The sequence below is a fragment of the Acanthisitta chloris genome, unplaced genomic scaffold, assembly GCF_000695815.1.
Source record: "Acanthisitta chloris isolate BGI_N310 unplaced genomic scaffold, ASM69581v1 scaffold2985, whole genome shotgun sequence".
NCBI classification, from domain to species: Eukaryota; Metazoa; Chordata; class Aves; order Passeriformes; family Acanthisittidae; genus Acanthisitta; species Acanthisitta chloris.
The window spans coordinates 94,324-116,175 of NW_008674149.1; the positions used below are offsets into that span (position 1 = coordinate 94,324).

Here is a 21,852-nt window from a genome sequence, read left to right on the forward strand (position 1 = left end):
GGGCATGGTTGAAATGGCAGACTGCTTGTGCCTCCCGTTTTCAAAAAATGTGTTTGAATACTGTCATTTTCCCTGCTAAGAGGAGCACTATAAATTAAAAGGAGTCAGCAACCCAGGCACATTAATCTTCTTGATGCAATCCTACCTTTAGCATTTCCTGACATATACTTGATGCTGACTTAATTGTGCAGCCTTAAAGTAGGATTTGAGTCTGTAAGTGTAAAAGCAGTAATAAAGTGCAGATGCAAGCTGGAAGCTATCTGCTAAAAACTTGATGCACCTGATGATGCACAGGTCCTTGCAGCAACGAGGTTGGGGTGACAAGTTTACTGTGGTGTTTTTTCACTGTCCATCTAGTCAGCCCTGAAAATCAGGCTTCACATAGGAGATCCTGTAAGACTTGAGTGTATGGTGTCATCCTGAGGTTGTCCCTTTCTGCTCTCCCTTGCTCACGAGCAATCTGACATCAGCACAAGCAGTGCGTGGTTCGTGGTGCTCATGTGGCACATCCACTTCATGCAGTGGCTGCTGCAGAAGTTTGATGTAAAGAAAGGTTGGCTCACAGTTAACATTTTAGAATGAAGTTCAGATAAATCTTGGTTCTCTTCTCACTTTTACTGAAAGAGGTCATGAAAGTCATTTTGGATCTTTGTGAAAGGTATCAAAAGATGCAAATAAATGCCGAATGGGCTCTGAAACAGTCTTTGAAATCAGTGGGAGATAGGTCTCTGGGATTCCAAAAATCCCACACAAAGTGTTTGTATGCATCTTCAAGCATCTAAACACCTTTAAAATATGTCTCCAAAGTGTCTAACTCTGAGCATAGGCTCCTGCATCCCCTAGGCATTTTTGAAATTGCATCCAAAGTTGCTTACATGTCCCCTAAAGAGCAGCCTTTTGTTTTCATTTTCTCATTGACTTAATTTTCTCTTGACTTGAAATATAATATGTATTAACCTTCACTCAGTTTTTGTAGAAAAATGTAGAGAAGTGAAGCTGTTTCTGAGCTGGCTTATTACAAAAAAAAGAAAAGGAGCATATGGCTGATTGTGTCCCATCTGAAATGCAAATGGTGGAGCTACGTGGAAAGAATGACTATTGCTTGAACAGTAAATGTTTCCTAATGAAGTGAGTTTGACTAAGGTAGGAAGCTGGAAACGGCTACAGGAGGAAATGACGATGGTTAATATTTCAGTGAAGCAGAACATTCTTATTCTGCTGATAAGGAGGTTCTTAGGAAATGCGCTGGAATTTTTCTCTTATATTCTGTATCTTTATCAGTGTGAGGAAATTGTTGCACACAGGGAGCTAGACTGTTTTCTTCCAGTTATGAAATCATGTATTTTAATTTATAACCACAGCTTTTCAGCATTGGCCTCTTTTGGAGCTGAAGTTTTCTGTATTTTGTGAACATTTGGGGTAAATAGACCTACCCAATGTAAAAAAAGGTCAAAAGGAAGTTGGAGGGGCAGGCAGTGACCACTTCTGTCTGGCAGCCAGTGACAGGATCTGAGGGAATGGTCTGAAGTTGCATCAGGAGAGGTTTAGGCTGGGTATTAGAAAAATGATTCTTCCCCCAGAGGGTGTTTGGGCACTGGAACAGTTCCCCAGGGCAGTGGTCACAGCACCAAACCTGACAGAGTTCAAGAGGCGTTTGGACACCTCTCAGGCACAGGGTGTGATTATTGGGGATGCCCTGTACAGGGACTAGATGATAGGGTCACTTCCAACTCTGATTATTCTGTGATTATGTAAAAGAAGATGTCTGCTGTTTCTATTGGTTTTCACAACCCTGGGCACATTCTTGGAGGCCAGAGGCCACAGGGAGTGATAGAGGAATCTGACCCACCCTCTCTAATTTCCTTCTTCCTCTCTCCACCAGTTTTTCTCCTGTGTATATCCTAAACTTCCACTAGTTGAAGGTGTCCAGATGTCTGCTGCAAATGGAAGGGTAAAAGAAGATGTCTGCTGTTTCTATTGGTTTTCACAACCCTGGGCACATTCTTGGAGGCCAGAGGCCACAGGGAGTGATAGAGGAATCTGACCCACCCTCTCTAATTTCCTTCTTCCTCTCTCCACCAGTTTTTCTCCTGTGTATATCCTAAACTTCCACTAGTTGAAGGTGTCCAGATGTCTGCTGCAAATGGAAGGTGGACTGACTTTTAAACACTTTGTGAAATCAAGCAGTGAGGCTAGAGGTTTGACATTTCCATTACTTAACTTTCCAAAGGGAGAGCTGTGGAGTTGATGCTGTGAGGTTCAGCACAACCAGTGGGCTGGAGATAGAGCATCAATCGCATTACTTTGCCTTAATGTCAGAAGGAGCTGGGAAGAGTTTAGATAGCAGCATGTGCACAATTATGTGCTCAGGAGAGCTGAAGCAGCTGCCAGGTTAGACCTCTGGATTTGTCCCCAAGCAAGATCACATCAGCGTTGCTAAGGCTGAGCTGTCTGTTACATGGCACAGTCAGGGGACAGAAGATTAGCATGTCTTTCCCTTGCTGATGCCCAAGGGTGTCTGACTTTGCTAATGATAATGAAATAGGAGAAACCTAAAGAAAAAAGTCTGCAGCCTGCTGGTGATGGAAGTAATTAGGTTCCTCCATCTTGGAAGCAATGGCAAGGCTTGCTGGGATTGGGACGGGTCCACGTTAGTGCGTTAATTCAGATCCAGACCAGTAAATCCCTCCCCATGCTTTGGCTCATGTCTCAGGGCAGCCCTGGAGCTCGCAAGCTGGGTTGTGGTGGTTCTGGAGATGCCCCTAAGCAATCTGAGGACAGGGCTGCCCTGCCTGCATTTCCTCACTATCTGCTGTTGGATGTGTGAGCCTTCACCCCTTTACCTTGCCAGGTCAGGAGTGGGCGCTGACCTTTCTGGGTAATGCCTGGGTAAGGCTTTTCGGTTGCTGAGTTATTCAAAACTTCAGCAAGTGTTTGTGCACAAAGTCTCTCCTAGAACAGCGTTCCCCTGTTTTTCTTACTGCGTGGCCTCACTGTGTTTGGGAGCTAGGGAGATCCCAGCAGCCCAAGGCACAGAGAGAGTGTGGTCACATCGCTGCTGTCAGTCTCGGTCTTGGCAGGTGGTTTTATCCCAGTAGGGTGAAGTGAGGCTTCGGTATCACATCTTTTAGTATGGTTAGAGTGCCTGTAGGTGTTGTAATTATTATCAGAATGAAATCATAAATCAATAGTAACTCAATGATACGGTGTTACATAGGATGAGCAGCGCCTCTACAGAGGTGAATTTTGTAGCTCCTTTAATTGCAGGAAGACTCAGCAGCTTGAATTATCTTCATATGTGCTTGGGTGTTCTTTGGATTAGAAGTGGTAATGCTGTGGCATAGTTTTCCATGTATAACACCCATTTTTCATCTTTCCTTTTGCTTTCTTTTATGTGCTTCTTTCCCCTCCCCGCATCTCATTTCCATCCTGAAATACAAATGACCTCTTGACAGATGTTTCTGCTTTCATTACGTTGATTTACATTGTATAGTCAGGAAAATACAAACACATTTCTGAGATGTATTTATGATGTCATGAAAAAACTTTCTCATATTAGCCTCTTCTTTTTTCTCTTTCTGTATCTTTTCAGGTGTGTATGCAACATTGACTGTTCTCAAACCAACTTCAATCCTCTTTGTGCTTCCGATGGGAAATCTTATGATAATGCATGTCAAATCAAAGAGGCATCATGCCAGAAACAGGAGAAAATTGAAGTCATGTCTTTGGGTCGATGTCAAGGTAACTCTCATAACAAAACTCATTTCAAAGAATGTTTTCAATTTTTGTTCAGAAAAAAAAGTAACAGGGACTGCCTTATTATTTGGCACTTCTTACATTTCCATCAGACTCTTGCAATTTATGTTGTAGAGCACAGGTGTGGGAAGGAGCAGAGCCCTCCACAATACGGATGCCTGCAAGGCATATGGAGTACACCACTCCTGTCTCTCACACAGCAGTAGGGGGCTGGCCAGCCCTGCACTGATTTCAGCACCAGTCACCAGTATTTGCCCACAGCAGCTTGCCCGGAGCTCTGTCTTCCAGGCAGTAGTTGGAGCAAGACAGCATAGAGCACAGGTGTGGGAAGGAGCAGAGCCCTCCACAATACGGATGCCTGCAAGGCATATGGAGTACACCACTCCTGTCTCTCACACAGCAGTAGGGGGCTGGCCAGCCCTGCACTGATTTCAGCACCAGTCACCAGTATTTGCCCACAGCAGCTTGCCCGGAGCTCTGTCTTCCAGGCAGTAGTTGGAGCAAGACAGCACAGCAGCCCAGGAGGGATCTTCTGGTGCTCCCTTAACTGGAGCAGCATGAAGCAGTCTCAGAAGGCCAAAGATGTGCTCCCAAACACAGTACTTGGGCTTGCTTCTCATGTAACCTGTGCTGGGCCCCAAGATGCCAAAGAGGCTTGGAAGGAAATTTCCCAATAGAGGCTCAAGGCTACCTTTGTTTCTCTATAAATACAGTGCTGCTCTGTGCCCAGCTCTTGGGCATCACATGTAACCCTTGACTGGACTTTAAAAACCCTGTTTTGCTCTAAAATTAAAATGAAGAAAATTTGCCTTTAAATAGGCACCATAAATAAAGTGTCTACTGAGGCTCAGACTCTTAATAGCTTTTTCTTCCTTAGCTTCTGACCTATAAATCCTCAGTACATCTACTTACAAGGCCATACTATGCAGGTGTATTAAACACATTCCAGTTTATTCCTATGTCTTTAAAGTTAACCACCCTAAGTGGCAGTTCATTTCAGGGTACATATTAAAACTCCACAATTACTTCAAATAGAGCAGAAATGACATCTCCTGCTTCACACTGATATATTTATCCCAGCTGCAATCTGTTATCACATATTGTTAGAAAAAAAGGTCCTGCTGTTTGCACCTGGCAGCCCCAGGAGAGCCTAGCAGCCAGCAGTGATGCTGTGCATGCAAGCAGAGTTAGCTTTGCTTGGGCAGTGGTGGTTGGGGCATGGGCTGTGTCAAGTTCAGTCTCCCAAAAAATTTCAACACATTTCTTTTCACACAGATAATACTACAACAACTACAAAATCAGAAGATGGGCATTATGCAAGAACAGATTATGCAGGTACGGTTCCTATTCTCTGAGAATCACAATTCATAGGAACTATGTAAGCCTCTTTTCTCCTCCATTTGCTAAGGTGAGGTGCCCTCATCTTCTAGTATGGTTTTCTTGGTTTACTTTAAGAAAATACTGTCTTTGTGTTGCTCTTTCTTTTGTTACATACTCTCTTTCTTTTTAATAAATGGGCTGCTTCCATTTTTGACAATGTACAGATGCTCTGGCTATAAAACACCTATTGTGACAGTGGAAATAAGTATTGTAAACTATTTTCCAGAATTAGCAGAGATTATTGAAAATTATTGAAACATTGCACTAGATTATGCATATTTTCATCGTGATAAACAAGTTCAAGAAAGTGAAAATCCAGAGCATAGCACAGCTGTGATACCATGAAATGTTGCCATAATAGATAATATTACCTGTCAGTGTTTAACTATGAAGTTAATAAAGCTCTTTAAATGTTGGGGGTTTTTTTTAAGTGATAAATGGTTTTAATTTATTTAGAAGCTCCAGTAAAATATAATGGCTGAATAGCCTTATATGGTGCTTGAAATTAAAAACATGTAAACACTAGTGAGGTTTGGGAGACATTTTTTACCCCCTTTTCCTAGGAGGATTGAGTTGGAAATTGAGCGTGTGTGTGTGAGCTCTCACATGCATGCAAAAACTCACAGCTCACACTGAGAATTAAAGCCTTTGGGAAGGTCTTGTGAAAATAGGTCAGGTGATGCATTCATTGCTTCAGTTTTGTGACATTTCTGTGTTTCTGAAGTATATAGAGAGAGTAGGTGAGGATCACTGGGTTTAGCTGAGCAGTTTGCTGTGTGGCTTAGGTGAAATCCAGCTGATGGTTTCACAGGTGTTAACATTTCTTACTGGGAGAATCCTATAGCAGCTGTTAACTCAGCTGGTCATCTCCTGTGAGGGCTCTTTTTGTGTGCTATCCCAAGGTACCTTGGCCTCAGAAACTATTGTTCTGTTCCTACTTAAAAACAGTGTGTGATGATTAAAACATAGAGCTTTGAATAAATGATGTCTTGGTGAGGCAAATGAGTGTGAGGTGTTGGAGGTGGCTGCATCACAAAGCAGAGAGGGTAGAAATTGCTATGGAATGAATTGCCAAAAGATCAAGGATGAGCCACAGTCCAGGTGCTTCCTACTCCCAAGGAACCCTTCCATAGGTGGAGAGGCATGCAAAGAGAGAAAAGTCTTCAGTGTCTTTCCTCCAAACCCTTTTTATGGGAGGTAGCTGTCAGTTTTCTTAGAAGTCTGGAAGGGCTAAGGTTGTGTCCTGTGATGGGCAGGAGGTAGGGTCAGGTAGGCCAAAATGATTTGTTTTAAGTTAGAAATAAGGCCAAGTAATATTGTTGTTAAATCCTTTATCTTCCTTGCTGGAGAGCTGAGGAGGGCACTGGCATCTCCAAGTCAAGTTGAAGGCCTGCAGCCCCTGTTTAATGTTGTGCAGCGTGTTCTACACTGCTGCTGTCTGGTGGATTTGCTTTAGTGTGGCAGTGACCCACATCACCTGGAGAGGACACAGCACATTAAAGCATGAAGCAACTGAGTTGTAACAAGAAGGGAGGAAAGGCAGGTTGAGCATTAAGGAGGAGGAAGAGATCACAGTGATGACCAGAGAATGCCAAGTTGTAGGTCATGAAGGAAGAGGCACACAGAAGGCACCTCCAACTTAAGTGAGCAGGAGGAATGGAACAGCTCTTCCTTAGGAGAGAGATGATATTTCAGCCCACGCTCAAGAGGAGAGGTGGTGGGAAGGAGAAGATTGATTGCAGCAAAATGTTGTCGGATTTGGGAGTCAAGCAGGAAACACAGGAGGAAACTGGGTTACTGGGCAGGGAGGAGGGCAGAGCTACAGCACAGAGGAACATGTCTATAATGGAGATGGTCTCCAACTGCTGAGAGGTCAGGAGTTTGGGAACAGATCATCCAGTGAGAGCTGATGGGCCTGTGGAAAGGAGACAAGACACCTTCCTCCCCTAGAGCTGTGGGAGGGGTGGAAACATTCTGAACCAGTAGTGAAGTCCAGTAGGTACCTCCTTGACACAGAAAGACACCATCATTGCACCTTAGACAGCAGCTCCTCAAGGTTTCTGGTATGGCTCAGGGCCCTCTGGGCTTCTCAAGGGTGGTGACTGTGTCCCCTGGGTGGATCTCATCAGGTACCATCCATTGTTTTCACCTGAACCACAGTCCCCTGCACCAGCTTATGTCTTTTTTGTGTGCACCTATTATTCTTGCTTAAATTTTTCATTTTTACATACAGTGACAGCATGTAGGGTGAAAATTGCCAGTTCATGCAGGGCAATCCACATGCCTCCAGTGTCCCCAAATGTTTGTGGCATAACCCTGTTAGGAGACCCTAGGGGAAAGGGACTGCTGTATAAAAAGCTGCAACAACTCCAGCCTTTTGGAAATAATTGGTGAAAAGGAAGACAGCAGTATTAAACTGAAGCTTGGTGAACATTCATGCTTCCTTGTTTGCCAGACAGGAAGCTCTGTGCCATCCACATGTTCTTTCAAATGCAGAAACATTTGATGGTGGCTATTAGAGGAATGTGGTATGTCCTGCTTTCTTCCCACCTTCCTATCTCCTCAGACAGGAAATGCTGCCCTGACCATGGGCAGCTTTGTGAGAAATAGCAAGTTTCTCAGCCAATATGCCTCTGAAGCCGTTTCCCTGAGCCTGTGGCTTTTCAGAAAATACCTTTGTTCTCTCTCATTTAATGGCACTAAAAGTTGCCGAGACCGTGAGCACTACACACTCTTAAAAACATTGGCTTGTATGGACTGTCGTTCCCAGGGTAGAAAATAGCAGTGGGCATAATTGATGTTGTCATCATGTTATGCTAATGCAGCAGTGCCAAATGCTCTTTGCAGAGAGTGTGGTAACTGAGTGGAGTGGGTTTTTCCATGAACACCTCCTCATGCTCGACGTGGGGTCCTAGGAAAGCAGCAGCTTTGTGAACAGCCACAAGTCCCAACACCCAGCTGAGGTTTTCCATATCGAACTGTTCAAACCGTCTGTTCCATCAGTGGCTTTGCTCCCTCCTGTTCTTGCAAGCCCATTGATACCTACAAATAACACACAAATCTTTCAGTTTGCAAACCCAAGAATAGTTGTTCCTTTGAAGCATAAATCTTTGTATGAAGTTTGTATCACATCAGTTTATAAGGGCTCTTGCTAGTGTTGAAATGCCTAGTATCAGAGGCACCTGAAAATCAGTTGTCCCCATTTCCAAAGAAGCAAACCTGAAGGAGAATGAGCTGCAGGTGGCCCTTGTCTGATCCTGCCCCACTTGTCCAGATTCACCACTCCGCTCTTGCCATGGCTGCCTGTGCGATACCTGTCAGCACAGTGTCTGTGCACGTGTGTTCATGTCTCTGTGCAATTCTGGCCTCTCATTTTTCTGAAATCACAAGGTATTTATCAGGCTTGGGAAGATTTTCACTCTTCTCAACAATTGGCAAACGGTTGACCTCAATTAAGTTTGTGCAAGAAATTTGGTTTTAGTCAGTAAATGAATGGGTGTGATTTTCCCCTCAAATCCGATAGAAATACACTTTATCTTGCAATTTCCATGAAAGAGCATTTAAAAAAACATTTTAAGTGTAACGTATGTTTTGGAATATAGTGTCTGAGCTGAAAGCCCTGTGATTGATGTTTTCTTGAATTTCCCCATTATATGCATAAAGAAGTTGACTGTTCTGGTAACAGTTTTGCATTCAAAGTCCAGGCAATCAAAGAGTTTTCATCTTGTTAATTCATTTGCCTATTTATTTTTATTCTTCCATATTTGTATTCTCTTCTTAAGATCTGGATATTAGCAATTATCCCCCTAATGATTTTATCCTTTCTCATTATCAAGTTACAGAGATTTTTATCAAGCCATTCAAGCACTATAAAGCATAAGTCAGTGTGGATGTGCCATATTTCAATGTTATATATTCATGAAAATTGTCAGCGAAGACACTGACAAATTTGATAGACCTATTCAGTAATATCATCTTCCAGGCCTGACAAACTTCCCCATATGAGCATTGATTAGATCAAGTCTCAGCAGCTGAATGCCAGCAGCACAGAGAGGCTGATGGAAGGGGATTGAAGGCGTTTTCAGCCCAAATAGTCTCCTTTGGTGCAAAATATGAATCCACAAATGGTCAGTTTGAGACATATTGTTGGTTTCCTCAATGGCAGAAAACTCTCTCTTGGTAGCAGCCTGAGGTGGAGCTTTCTGGGGCCTTAGCTAGTCCCAGGACTCTCTTGCAGGCAGTGCCGTGGCCCCTCTTGCTGATGCTGTTGCTGTACCCAGCAAACTCTAACGAGCACAAAATGCTGCGCATCTACGCATGGCTGCTCTGCTCCCTGCTCTCCCTCCTGGTCTCCCATGGGATTTCAGATCTACATGACAGTCTTGGATCTTTTTCAGACCACTTTCTGGCACTGGGGCATTGTTGGCACTACTGGATGTGCTCAGGCAAGTAATCCAGCAGATGTCTGTGTTGCCCAAGCAAACTCAGTGCTCCACCAAAAAGGGCAAAATCCATCTGTGTCAACACATCGTCTTCCCTTGGCTGGGCCAAGGCTGTGGGATGAAGGCCATGGGAGCCATTGCAGATTCCAAGGATAAAGAGTAGTCTTGGACTCTTCAATGAGTCTTCAAAAGTCCAAGAGCTTTGGACTCCAAAATAAATACAATGTAATATTAATGTCTGAGAAAAGAAAACTAGCCTAAAACTTTACTGAAACCCACACTCTGCATCATTAACCTGTAATCCCTTTGAACGGGAGAACAAGCTGTGCCTATCAAAGAAAATGTGGCAGTGGTGTGCTGACCCCGTACATGTGAGAAGCACTGGGGTGTGCTGCATCTCTTTCTTCACAGGCTGATACAGAGCCCACCAAATTCGCTCACAGTTGTCTTCATTGTCTGTAACAGGCCTGGAGAGCAGTCAGGAATCAGAACAGCAGTGCTGGATTTCTATAGTGACATTTTTTAAGGGGTTTTTTTTTCCCGAGGACTAAAATACAAGACCCTCAGACTCGATTCCTTCTCCAAATTATAACATTTTCAAAGTAGGTTAAGTTTTGAGTGTAAACCACTTAATATTGTCCCTTTAAATTAAATTTTGTGTCTACTACTATGTCAGCCATTTGCTAAACAGATGAAGAGTAATAAAACCCCAGAGCTTAGGTATGGGATATAAACTATCATGCAGTTTTGCCCTGCCTTTATGAACCAGGCTTTCCTTTCTTCTTAATGAAATTAGCAAGTGAGACACAGAGCTGAGCACTGTACATCCATCACAGCTAGAGAGAAACTATTTCTCATTTGTCTAAAAACATGGGGGAAATTGCATCTTTGCATATGCAGATTTTCTTGGCTTTTGATTCCACAGACTCCAAGTCAGAGGTTGTCACACTAACCAAACAGATTATTTAGAAAGCGCTCCTGCTATTCCATCAAATCACTTAAAAATGAAAGAAAAAAACCCACCACATTTTAATATTTTGTCAGCTGTGTGGCAGCATGACTGCTGCTTAGCTGTGGCCTCCACCTGCGCTCACACATATAGCCATGCACACTCCCTGCCTTTGGGGAAACAAGGGTAATACAATTGATACATTTCTTTAAAAATGGGAAGCCTTTAAATGCTGCTGCAATTGCTATTTGCATTTATAAATTGATGTTTGCATTTATTTGCTAGGGTTTATGAAAATATACTTAGGTTTTATGCACAGTGAAAGTCCACAAAAGGTGGGAGATGAGCTCTGCAAATACAGGAATAAAAGGGTCCAGATTGTATGTCAGGTACATATTAGGGTTTAGGTACAATTTAGGGGGTTTAGCCTCTGACTTAAGGAAAGCAATGAGGGCATCTCCCTCTGGGAGATGTGACCATGCTATATCCCACATGCCTCAATGTCCTTTAAGATCTTTAATCACTCCAAAATGTAGAAGTCCACAAATAGCTGAAGTCTGGGGCACATAAACTCAAGATGATGTAAGAACAGAGCCAGTCTCCACTTCTAAAGTAATTTCCTGATAGTGAGGTGGAGAAGGCATTTCTGTCTTGTTTTGCACACCTAATCCAGGAACTTCTGATAGAAAAGTTTTCAGAAAGAGGAACAGAGGAAATGTCTCAGTTCATTGAGTGGAAATTGGGGGCTTCCAAAGTCAAGCTCAAGTTTACTGTCACAGAAAGTAGTGTAGTGTTTACTTGGCAATATTAACTGTGTGTAGCTTAGTTTAATGTAGGGGGTACTATAAAACACAGATAAAAAAATCTATTTCTATTCTGGTTTTCTTCTGAGTGATTTTCAAAGGCAAGAGAGAGATCACCATGTTCTGGTAGCCCAGTGGTACCCAGCCCTTCTGCTGCCTTGCAGCTCCTCCACTGTTGTTGATATCCAGAACAAAAATCTAAAAAGATATCGAGAAGAAAATCTGAAAAAGAGATAGAGGCCAGCTGGTAGGTGAATAAATCTTACTGCCAGCTACTTGCTGGCAAATAAAAAGTCTGAGCAGCCAGCAGTGTCAGTCCCAACTACTCATTTGGCCCCCAAACCTCCACTTGTGCTGGGTGCTTTTTTAAATGAAAACTTGCAGCTGCATCTTTTTGTGATTTAACTCCAGGTTTTCCAAAGGTGGAGTGTGCAAAGTCCTACTCCAGCATTCCTCTGAGTCATCAGGAGGACTGGATGATTTATTTCTGTACTATGAAAAACCAGAGAATTAATGCAATTATCTCAGGATAGGCATTGCAGCAAAGGCTACCCCAAGTGCTTTTCTTCTATAGAACTCTCTCTAATTTACCTTTAGATCCTTCTTGGCTTCATTTTGCTGAAATAACATAACTTTTTGGACTAGGAGATGGACACACTGTAGTAGAAGTCACATTATAGCCTGACAAACAAGTCCCCTGCCAGGAGGGAAGCTGCAACACTCCGGCGTGCTGCAACGTGTGATTTAACAGCACTTACTCCTAACAGCCTTTTCCTGAGGAGCATGCAAAATCAAAACAGGCTTATGGAGATTCTAAAAACAAGCAGGAGGGAGAGAGAAATATTGCTCATTTAATCTGCCAGCCTCAAGAGAATACCTCACTTTTTATGAGAGTTCTCTCACCTTGAATGATATATGCTAAGGTTGGTAAAATGTGCCTTGTTTTTTTAGATTTCTGGGGGGTTTTGTGGGTTTCTAATGAGATAAATTGTGCCTTTTCAATACTTACAATTTCCCAATGTCATGGTTGTGCTACCTGTAATTGTTAGCATTAAAACTTAAATTAGGTCTCAGGTGATCTGCTAGACATCTCTTTACCTAGACTGATGTAGCTCAAGGAGGAAGAACATTTCCATTTGTGCCTTTAGAGCTTAGCCTGTAATTTAGTCACTAATGAATGTGAATCAAAAGTTGCAGAATCCGTTTGTGCTTTCTTCCCATAATAAACAAATTCAGTAATGTTGTGAGTGAGCATTATAAAGAAAGCTATTTGATTTGCATTAAAGCTTGGGAGCCTGGAAGTTCAGTAAATCCAGGCTAAGAATTTGATCTGTAGGAAATAAACAGGAAAAGCAAGTTCCAACTTGTAACACTAATATTGGCATGGGCAGCCTGAAAAATGTAAAGTCAGACCAGACTATTTTACTGTTGTCAGCATCCCAGAGCATTTAAGTCCTGGAAATGAATTAAGGTGTAAAGCTGCCTTAAGATTTGGGGTGAGGGTGGAGTCTGTAATGCAAGTATATTTTTTTCATCTGGAGTTTCCATCAGAACTGTGCAATATTCATAAAACTTGCTCCAAATTCTTGCTCCCACTTCTGCTTCCACAAGACCATGTACCTTACTGATGGAGTTTTCCCTTATACTGGCATGTGAGCAGCCTCCTGTAACATTTTGTTCTCTTTTGCTTTGGATAAAAACAGTATGTGCAATAGAGATGAGCAGACCTGAGTCCATGTAGGCATTTCTACAGATTCTTCCACTTGTGTCCCAGTCTGTAAACACATAATGTATCATTTATATATGTTTTGTCTTACTTGGAGCATAGAAACCCATCTTCATAGCAAATCTGAGCCTTTCAGTATCTGCTGATCCTTTTGTCCTCCGCTCAGTATCTGTGTTTTGATCAGAAGAATGAGCAAGCTCAAAGGGAGGTAGAGCTTGCAGAAAAGAAACTTTCCTGCTTACGTATAAAAATGTGATCCCTAAAACTCAACACAGCTTGAATTGTGCCCAATTTCTCAAGCTGTCTTTAACCAGATACCTTCTTCCTAAATAGGACCTCTAGTGGCAAGGGATACCCAGAAGAAGGGAAGGGATCCTCAGAAAATCACTTGTATGGTTTGCAGTCATGTTAGTTCTTATGCTAGTAGTTAAAGCTACTCCCAAAATTTGTTTTTCCGAACCTTTGTTTTCAGAGGTTTATGGAAATGAAGCAACATCATCTACAGGCAGTGTTCTGCTGCCTTGAACATATGGAATATGCACCATAATTCTTGGCCCCTCAGAGCATGTGGGCTCCACCATTGTGAAAGGATTTACAGTTAGCAAAGAAAGGTCTTTTTATATCTGACTAAATCACATTGTGGCACCTAGTTAATACTGTATCTCTGCCACTTTTCAGATGAGAGACTCACTACTTGCAGGCTCCTCCTTTGAAGTGTATCAGTCTTCCCCAAGGAATAAACTGGAATATTAATCCTGTTGTCTGGATTTGGGGAGGAATTTCTCTCACCCTCAGTTCCATCCTTCCTCTGGATTCCAGCACTTTGATCATCTCAAGAGTCATCTTTGAAGGATGATGTTTGAGATGGTGCATAGCAGCTGTTTGCCATCCACGACACTAGTTTGAATTAGTTAATGGATATTAAGGAGTACCACAGTGTATTTTTATGCCTAGCAGCTCTTTTTTAGGCCTAGTTTCTGTAAATTTACTGCTAGAAATTACAGAGCCTTCCCAAGGATTTGACAGTTAAAGTTATAATGAGATGCTAGAACATCCGTTGTCAGGAAACATCAACTTTTAAATATTTGTGTTTGATCTAGTCTGAAATGTAAAAATAAAATAAAATAAAATAAAAATTTATTTGAAATATTCATAGAACTGAATTTCTTGAGAATTTTGTTTCATGGAATGTTTTGGCATTTTTTTATGAAACATTAGATATCAAAATACCATGAGATGAAAGCATATGACAGGCGTAATAAATAAGTTGTACCATAAGGAAGGTTGTTACTTAGAACTGACTGAAACATCTTTCCTAGAAGGAGTATCAGTATGTCAAATTGCAATACAAACACAAGATAATTTGATCATTTAGACATGTGAAATGGTAACCTGAGCCTTAAGATAATAAAGGCTTTCACCTAACTCAGGAGTATAAACGCATCTGGTAGAATGAAAAGAAATACAGTTAGGGACGAAAAGAAGCAGCTGATGTATTTATTTTTAGGAGACCTTCAGAATTAGACTACATGGAGACAAGTAGCAATTTTTGCCTCGTTTAATAGATTTGAGTAAAGAAAATAAAACCAGACAAATATCTTGCCACATCAGTTTCACTTTGCTGATGGTTCCACTTCTTTTCACTGAATACATCTGGTAAAAGCCACATCTTGCACGGATTGTTCGTGCAATGCAACATAACTTTTCATATTTCTTAACACTGAAACCACTAGTGACAGAAATTGGTTTCTTAAGAAAAATGGAAATGGTTTGGAGGAAATACGAAATGCAGTGGGAGATGCAGCATTTTTGATATCAGCTGTGCCTTCTGCCGTACTGTCCATAAAAGCATTCCTCTGCAGTCAGGATAAACTCAACCTCAGCAGTTTGAGGCTCACATCTGTACCACCGAGCAAGCAGAAGTGCTCTTAATAACTCGGGTTTGAAAAGCAGCATTTACCTGCTTAGCAAGGTGACTTCTTACACACTTGGGCTGTCATTTTACCTTGTAGCCATGAGTTAGTGTGAAACTCTCTTCTTGGAAACACAACAGCCGTAAACAAAATGTGCTGTTAGAGTACCAGTGGCAGTGCACGTCAGAATGTTACCAGCGCTGAATCGAAATGTGCTGCTTTGCCCACTGCTCCTGTCACCAGCCTTAGCCATTTCAGACAGTGTTACATAATGGCAAAATATTGTTCAGAAGTGAAAAAAAAATTAAAACTCTCCCTATGGTTTTAATCTCCCTCTTTTATTTTATCCATGGTTTAAAGCTGTGTCAGGTGTACGTCAAAAACACCCCCTCCCCAGGGTATTTCATTTACAATTTCATTTAATAATGGAAGTGTACTTCCATCTAGCTAGGATGGGAAAGGATTAAATAAAAAGCACTGTTGTGAAATCAAGTAGCTGAAGTGTAGCCTGTCTCTGTACTCTGCAAATGAAGTAGCCACAGAAAGGCTTGTTATTAGTCTATAATATCAAAACTGATAAACTATTAGTGTTTTGTCAGGCATGATAGATGCTAAGCATTTTCCTCTGCAGATTGCCTCAACAAGAACTGTGACTGTTTTTAGCCACATCTGGCACTGCAGATTTTTTTTCCATTCTGCATTTCAGTGATTTAAAAGGCCTTGGCTGGGCAGAAGGATGTCAGCTGTTTGGTTTAAAATACTGTTATAAGAGTGAATAAGATTTAAAGAGGCAGCAGGTAAAATTTTGGCCTTGCTGAAGCTAGCAGGAGAATGGCCATTGAGTTTAATGGCTTTGAGATTTCACTGTATGGTTTTTTCATCCAGTTTTATTCTTAGTAAAAATTCCATTTCCCAGAATTGCCCTTTCTTTTCCATTCAGCTTCTCCCACTTTCAATATTAGCTCTAAGAGTGAGCACTGAGTTAAAATACCAAACCCTTTATTTGCACAAATGCCATCTTTACAGCTCACTTCTGTGGCACTTCTGTAAGACAATAATAACGGGGGTGGGTGTATAAAAATAGTAAAAGCAACTATTTGTTTATAAGGGAGGATGTTCTTAATAGGCTTTTCTGGCTGTGCTGCAAAATGGTCTGTGTGACCAGTGATGAATCTCAGGACCTCTGTCATAGGGAAGCTATTCCACTCTTTATGGAAAGAAATAGCAGGACATGCTCAGTGCTTGCATTCTGTCCTGTCACACAGGGGGTGCCGTGGGGTCTGAAAGAGAGGAGTTTGATGGGAGATGGACTGTCAACCACAGCCCATGCGCAGCTGACTTATTTTCAGCAGGCAGAGTCTGAACTGGTTCCATTCAAGTCAATTCAAGGACATTGTGCTTCTGGAAGTTTGCAGTCAGCAGACAAGGACAAGTGATGGGTTCATAGCAGTGTCTTCAGTGTGATGTGTGCTCTGCAGAGGTCTTTTTCAGCTGCTCAGGCTACTGATAGGCACAGAGTATGTTCTGCAGCATTGGGTGGTCTCTCTGCATCTCAGAGATCAGTTATTGCCTGGTAGACCTTTGACACTGGAGTAATAGCTTAAATATCTACAGTGAGATTGAACCCTTTGGATGCAAACCCAAGAACATGCAAAGATTTTGGCTTTGTCCTGTCATTGCAGTCTCATGACAGATGGAAAACAGTGTGTCTTTGGTAAAATAGATAAAGGAATAGAGCAGGCTTTGCTGTAGCAACATTTTATATTGTTTTACCATTTTCTTCTACACTTAAAATTGGGACTGGATATCTTTCCAGCTTCAGGCGTGGGAAAGGAAGCATACTGAACTCTTGATTCTTATTCTTGAGTAGGAATTTCTAATATACAATCTGCTAAAAAGCTGATCTTCTGAGCAGCCACAAAAGATTTCAACAATAGGACTGTGCAGATACAGAAAGCAAGGTTGCACACTGCATGGACCCATTGCCATCTCGGTTTTAGAATGAAGGACTCAGGGGACAGGGGTGAGTAAAAATAGCGTCAAACCAAGCAGGATTCATCCCTCAGCAAGTGTAGTGTTTGCTGTGTATGGAGGAGTGGTCACGGTTTTGCAACATGGCAATAAAATGTTTCTGAGCGTAACAAAGCTTCTCTGAATAGCCTGAACAAAAGCAGTGAAAAGGATGGCTGAAACCATGCTTTTAGCCAGCAACAGACATGTCTCTGAGTAGTCACAGGCCATGCAGGGTCATGCTCTGGCAACTAAAATAACCAGGATATTCACAAGGGATTTGCCAGGCATGTGATTGAGGAAGCATACAAAATTACCACATATAGGAGTCAAGTATTTTTATTTCAGTCTGCTATTTTCTCACACACACTTCCCCCAAATTCCACAGCTCTTTCTCTAGTTTCCTGGATGAATTCTCTCTTGGGCAGCATGTTTTTACAAGCACAGATGCTACCTTGGAAAAAAAAGGAAGGAGGGAAGGGAGCCAACTGGGTGTCACACTTCAGCTTGGCAGCACCTTGCCAGCATGTGCCCCAAAAAAAAAAGAAAAAGAGAAGACTGCTTTTAGTAATCAAAACTGAATATAAAATCAGTGCAAAACTAGGGCTGTAAAACCTTCAGATTGTGAAAAAGACTGAAGAAAACTCCTTGTAGCCAGAATGATGTCCTTCACCTACTTGTCCACGCTGTCATGTACCTGGGTAACCTTTCCATCTCCATGCCTTCCATCAAACCTCTTTGACAGCTTTGCCATTCACACTTGCTTTCAGTTGTAATGTTTTGATTTTGTTTGAAGTGTGCACCGAAAATTAAATTCTCATAGCATCATGCTGGCTGGCCTAAATATAAGTTGGAGACCTTTACAAACTGCTTCTCTGTGGAAAACAATCCATTCAGATTTCTACTGGAAATTGGGGGACAGCCTGGTAATTGGATTAGGGTGTGCTTTTATTTGCAGCAGTTTCTCCAAATGAAGCTCCTGCTTTGTTTCACTGATCACCTGCCTGATCTTTGTGACAATAAAAACCACACACGTTGAAGGGGCAAGGATGGATGGAAAAAAACAGCTTTGTGTTGTGCAAGATGTGCATGTTCCTCTGAATATGATCAGTTGGATACAGGACAAAAGTCCATCTCCATACAAACATGAAAACATGCTTTGTTAATCCACAGTTAAACTGCTTAAAAGCAATTTTTATCAGTGTAGTCCTTAAAAGTTGGAAGAGCTGCTACTTGCATCAATGCTTAAATTCCTGCAGACCACCTGCATAGGTGCCAAGGAAGGGATAACTTCAGGGCGCTGGGATTGCATGTGTGAATTGGAGACCTTTGGAATCTACTTTATCATAGGGATTGGAGGGAAGAGATAAAATCTGTATTTGACTTTCACATTTCCAGAGAGGGGTTGGAAATACCAACTGAAATTTGCAGGTGTAGTCCTGGAAATGCTCCAGGCTCAAATGTATATGGTGCAAGAGTTAACCTGGCAGGAATTGCAAGGCCACAATTTAGGGCACTGCAATGCCCTGTTTCACTGCTTCTCCAGAATGAAGTGGCAACAAAATTGTTGTTTATAACTCTTACCCAGTCTGGCATACATACATATGTGTATTTTATCCCATTGTGTTTATGAAAAATGTCCTTAGAGGGTTTAATTCCCATATAGCCTTTCCGAGCCATACAGCAGCTGCAGCTGGTTGCTGCCTGCCCTAGTGTGAGCCATTTGCCAGCCAGCCACACAGAGTTCCTCCATTTCTCCCTTTTCGTCATCCCCATAGAGGAAAAGATATATCCTAGGTGGGCAAGACAAATCACTTTTTCTCCTGGATGGGCACCAAAGGCACAGCCCTCCTTGAGCCCCCTCTGTGCACACTGGAGGAAACAGAGATATCATTAGTCATACAACTATCCCCTGGGGCAGTGCCAGCAAAATGATCTTGCTCTCTCCACATGTCAGTATTCTTGACACCTGTCTTAAAACTTAGGTCATGCATATCCATCTACTCTTCAAAAAGTGTCAGAAGGGTACAAATATCCCTTCACTATTTTTAGGGCTGTATCAAAAGTATTTATTGTCTTTCTGGCACCTCATCCCATTTGTCATACTTGGTGCTATCTGCCAGTTGGCAGGGGAGCAGGAAGAGGTCCTCTAGAAATGCAGTGGCAGATGGATGAAACTCCATAGGCTAAGACCATGGTGATGGTGACTCCTGGGGGTTGTTGTGCCTGTTGTCACAGTCAAGAAGTGCCTGTTGCACTCTCCTGACAGCAGACAGAGCCAGGGCTCAAGAGAGCAGCTCATCTTCACCACGGTGTTTGCCCTCCCATGGGGTAGTGGGGATGTGGGGGAGGTCTGCTCACAGCCTGGGAGCAGGGCTGAGCTATGAGAGAGGAGGACAACTGATGTCTGGTGACTCCACCACCCACTCTGCATGCCATCAGCACTCCCACACTGCCTGGTGAATGCCTAAAGACCACTTCCTTCAGCACACACCCTTGGCTGTGCATCCCAGCACGAATGTGTATGAGGACAGGGCTCAATCTGTGTATTATACATAATTCATACTGCTCATGCAAGGTGGTATGAGAGGTGTTGAGAGTCTTATTTTCCATGCACATGTTGCCAACAGGAAGCTCTACCAGCTCCTCCATAGCACATACCTCAAGGCCCTGCATCAGGCAACTCTTTAATGTGCAGGTAACGTGTTTGTCGGCCTCGTGCCACAAAATAGGGTTGTTTTCCTAGCACCGTTGGTTTTTAGAAGGCAATGTATTCAGGTTGAAACTTTGCCCACATACCATCTGCTTCAGCCTTATCTCTCTTTGACAAGGAAGCTGAATATATAATGTCCACTTGGCTTTCCCAGTGTTACGTAAGGTTGTGGTTTTATGTTAAGTTTGCAGTTTCAGAGCTCCTCAGCAGTTCTTGCAACATGTTCCTGCTCTTGTTTTCAAGTGAAAAATCAGTGCCAAAAATCAATACCATCTTCATAGCTATAATGAATGTGACCCAGAGCCTTTTTTAGGATGACCGCAAGCTTCCATCATATGTCTGAGGCCTATTTGCAAATATTGATTGGTATTGCAGATTATCTGCAGCCATTTCATATGAAATCTTAAGGTCTTGCAGTTTTGCTGTCTGCGCTCAGTTTGGTATCAAAGGTACAGCTATAAATCAAAAGACCTGCCCAGAGATGCCATTGTTAGTTAAGGCTGCCAAATTATGAAAATTTGGTGTTTCAGGAGGGTTTTTTAAGCTGCTTAAGCAGAATGGTTCTCAGACAGCTCCAAGTGAGTGAAACAGCTTTGGAGTCACAGCAGACTCTGTTTACTTGAAGTGGGGGAAAAAATGTGGAACCTTCATGTGCAAATGTATGGCATTTGGAAATGTCATATAGCTGCATCTACATATAAATAAGCCACTCTGGAGTGCTGCACTAGCCAAGCTGCTTTGATATAGAAATTGCATAGTAGCACTGAGAGCAGAAACAGCAGGACACCATCGGTCAAGTTCGGGGAGTTTTGTTCCTTAATCACCACTTAGTTAACTAATATTGCTGTGTCACTGCGTGTTAGACCAGGAAGGGTTGTGAAGAGCTGCTGGCTGGCTTTGCTGCTTGGTGAGGGTTGTGTGTTTGTCCGTGCTGCATGGGGCTGTGTGGCAGGGATGGTGGTCTGGCCCCTGTGCCCCGAAAGATAGCGCTGAAGGAAGAGAGATCCCTCTGGCAGCATCACTCCTAGCCACCCTCTGCCTCCTCCATAGATCCATGCCTGCTTTCTCTGAAGGAGACACAATTTGGTCATACAAAGAAACATCTGCTGCTGCTAACATCCACATACTGGAATGGTATTTCCATCTCTGTTTAATCTGGTATTAAACAGTAAATTGCAACTCTCAGGCATACTTTTTCAGAGGGGAAAACATAGAGAGGGGCTCTGGTCTGGTTGCCCCTGTCCATTTTTGACCCCCTCCAGCACTGGCACTAATGAGTAGCTGGAGGAGGGATGGATAGGGAGGGAAAACAAGCCTTTGGGAGGAATTTATCACAGAGGGGTGACATCCCCTCTGCTCGTGCAGTGCCACGTGTGATGGATCCAGCGTGTAGATCCAAGCCCCTCTGCCTTCAGGCACACAGCCTAATTGGAGGGAACCTCACAAATCTCTAAACTGACACCAACTCTTTTTCAACACAGAATTACAATAATAATAAGGTTAACTCGTCCTCTAAGGGCTCTGTCATGAGCTGCCTACGGAGATCATACACAAGGAGATAAACTATGACTTTATTTCTTTACATGGCTGGTTTCTGAAGGGGAAGGACGCTGGTCCCACGAGGCCAGTGGCATCTCTCTTAGACAGGGGAATCTGAGTGAAGGGAATGTCAGCAGCATGCCAAAAGCAAAGACTAACTGAGTTAGCACAAAGAGGGATTTAATCTGTTCTAAGAATGGGGTTAACACAGACTTATTCAGTCCTGACACAAAAGAAGGAAGCGCAAACTCTAAGGGCCCCTTTAGCCAGGGCTGTGATAAATCCACCACAGAGACCCACATCATTAAATCCCAATCCATAGCAATGATTGCAGCCTTTAGACTGCCCCCCTCTTAGAGAGCTCTGTCTGTCTACTTCATCCACAAAATTATTGAGACACAACTTGGGAACAGCTAACACAGAGGTAACATGGGGATCTGAAGACCTTTCGAGGCTGCTGGACTGGGAAGCAGGCAGGTACTGTTCACACATGGTGGTGAGCTGCTCCATGAAGCTGCTGAAGAAAGAGGTCAGTGCGTCATCCTTCTCTTTATGTCCTCGAATCAAGTGTCGAGTGCAGCATCAAACAGCAGTGACTGCTGCTTTTACCAGCGGCCTTGG

General features: G+C 42.7%; 1 protein-coding gene across 1 annotated transcript in view; it reads left to right on the forward strand.

Annotated features, from left to right (window-relative positions):
• The window catches only part of TMEFF2 (transmembrane protein with EGF-like and two follistatin-like domains 2), a gene marked incomplete at its 5' end in the record, with an annotated part of 132,053 nt that overhangs the window by 93,267 nt on the left and 16,934 nt on the right, over positions 1-21,852 (forward strand). Inside the window, 2 exons of the mRNA XM_009075215.1 lie at positions 3,593-3,741; positions 5,032-5,091. Of these exons, the coding sequence (XP_009073463.1) occupies positions 3,593-3,741; positions 5,032-5,091 (209 nt within the window). The remainder of the gene's footprint in view (positions 1-3,592; positions 3,742-5,031; positions 5,092-21,852) is intronic.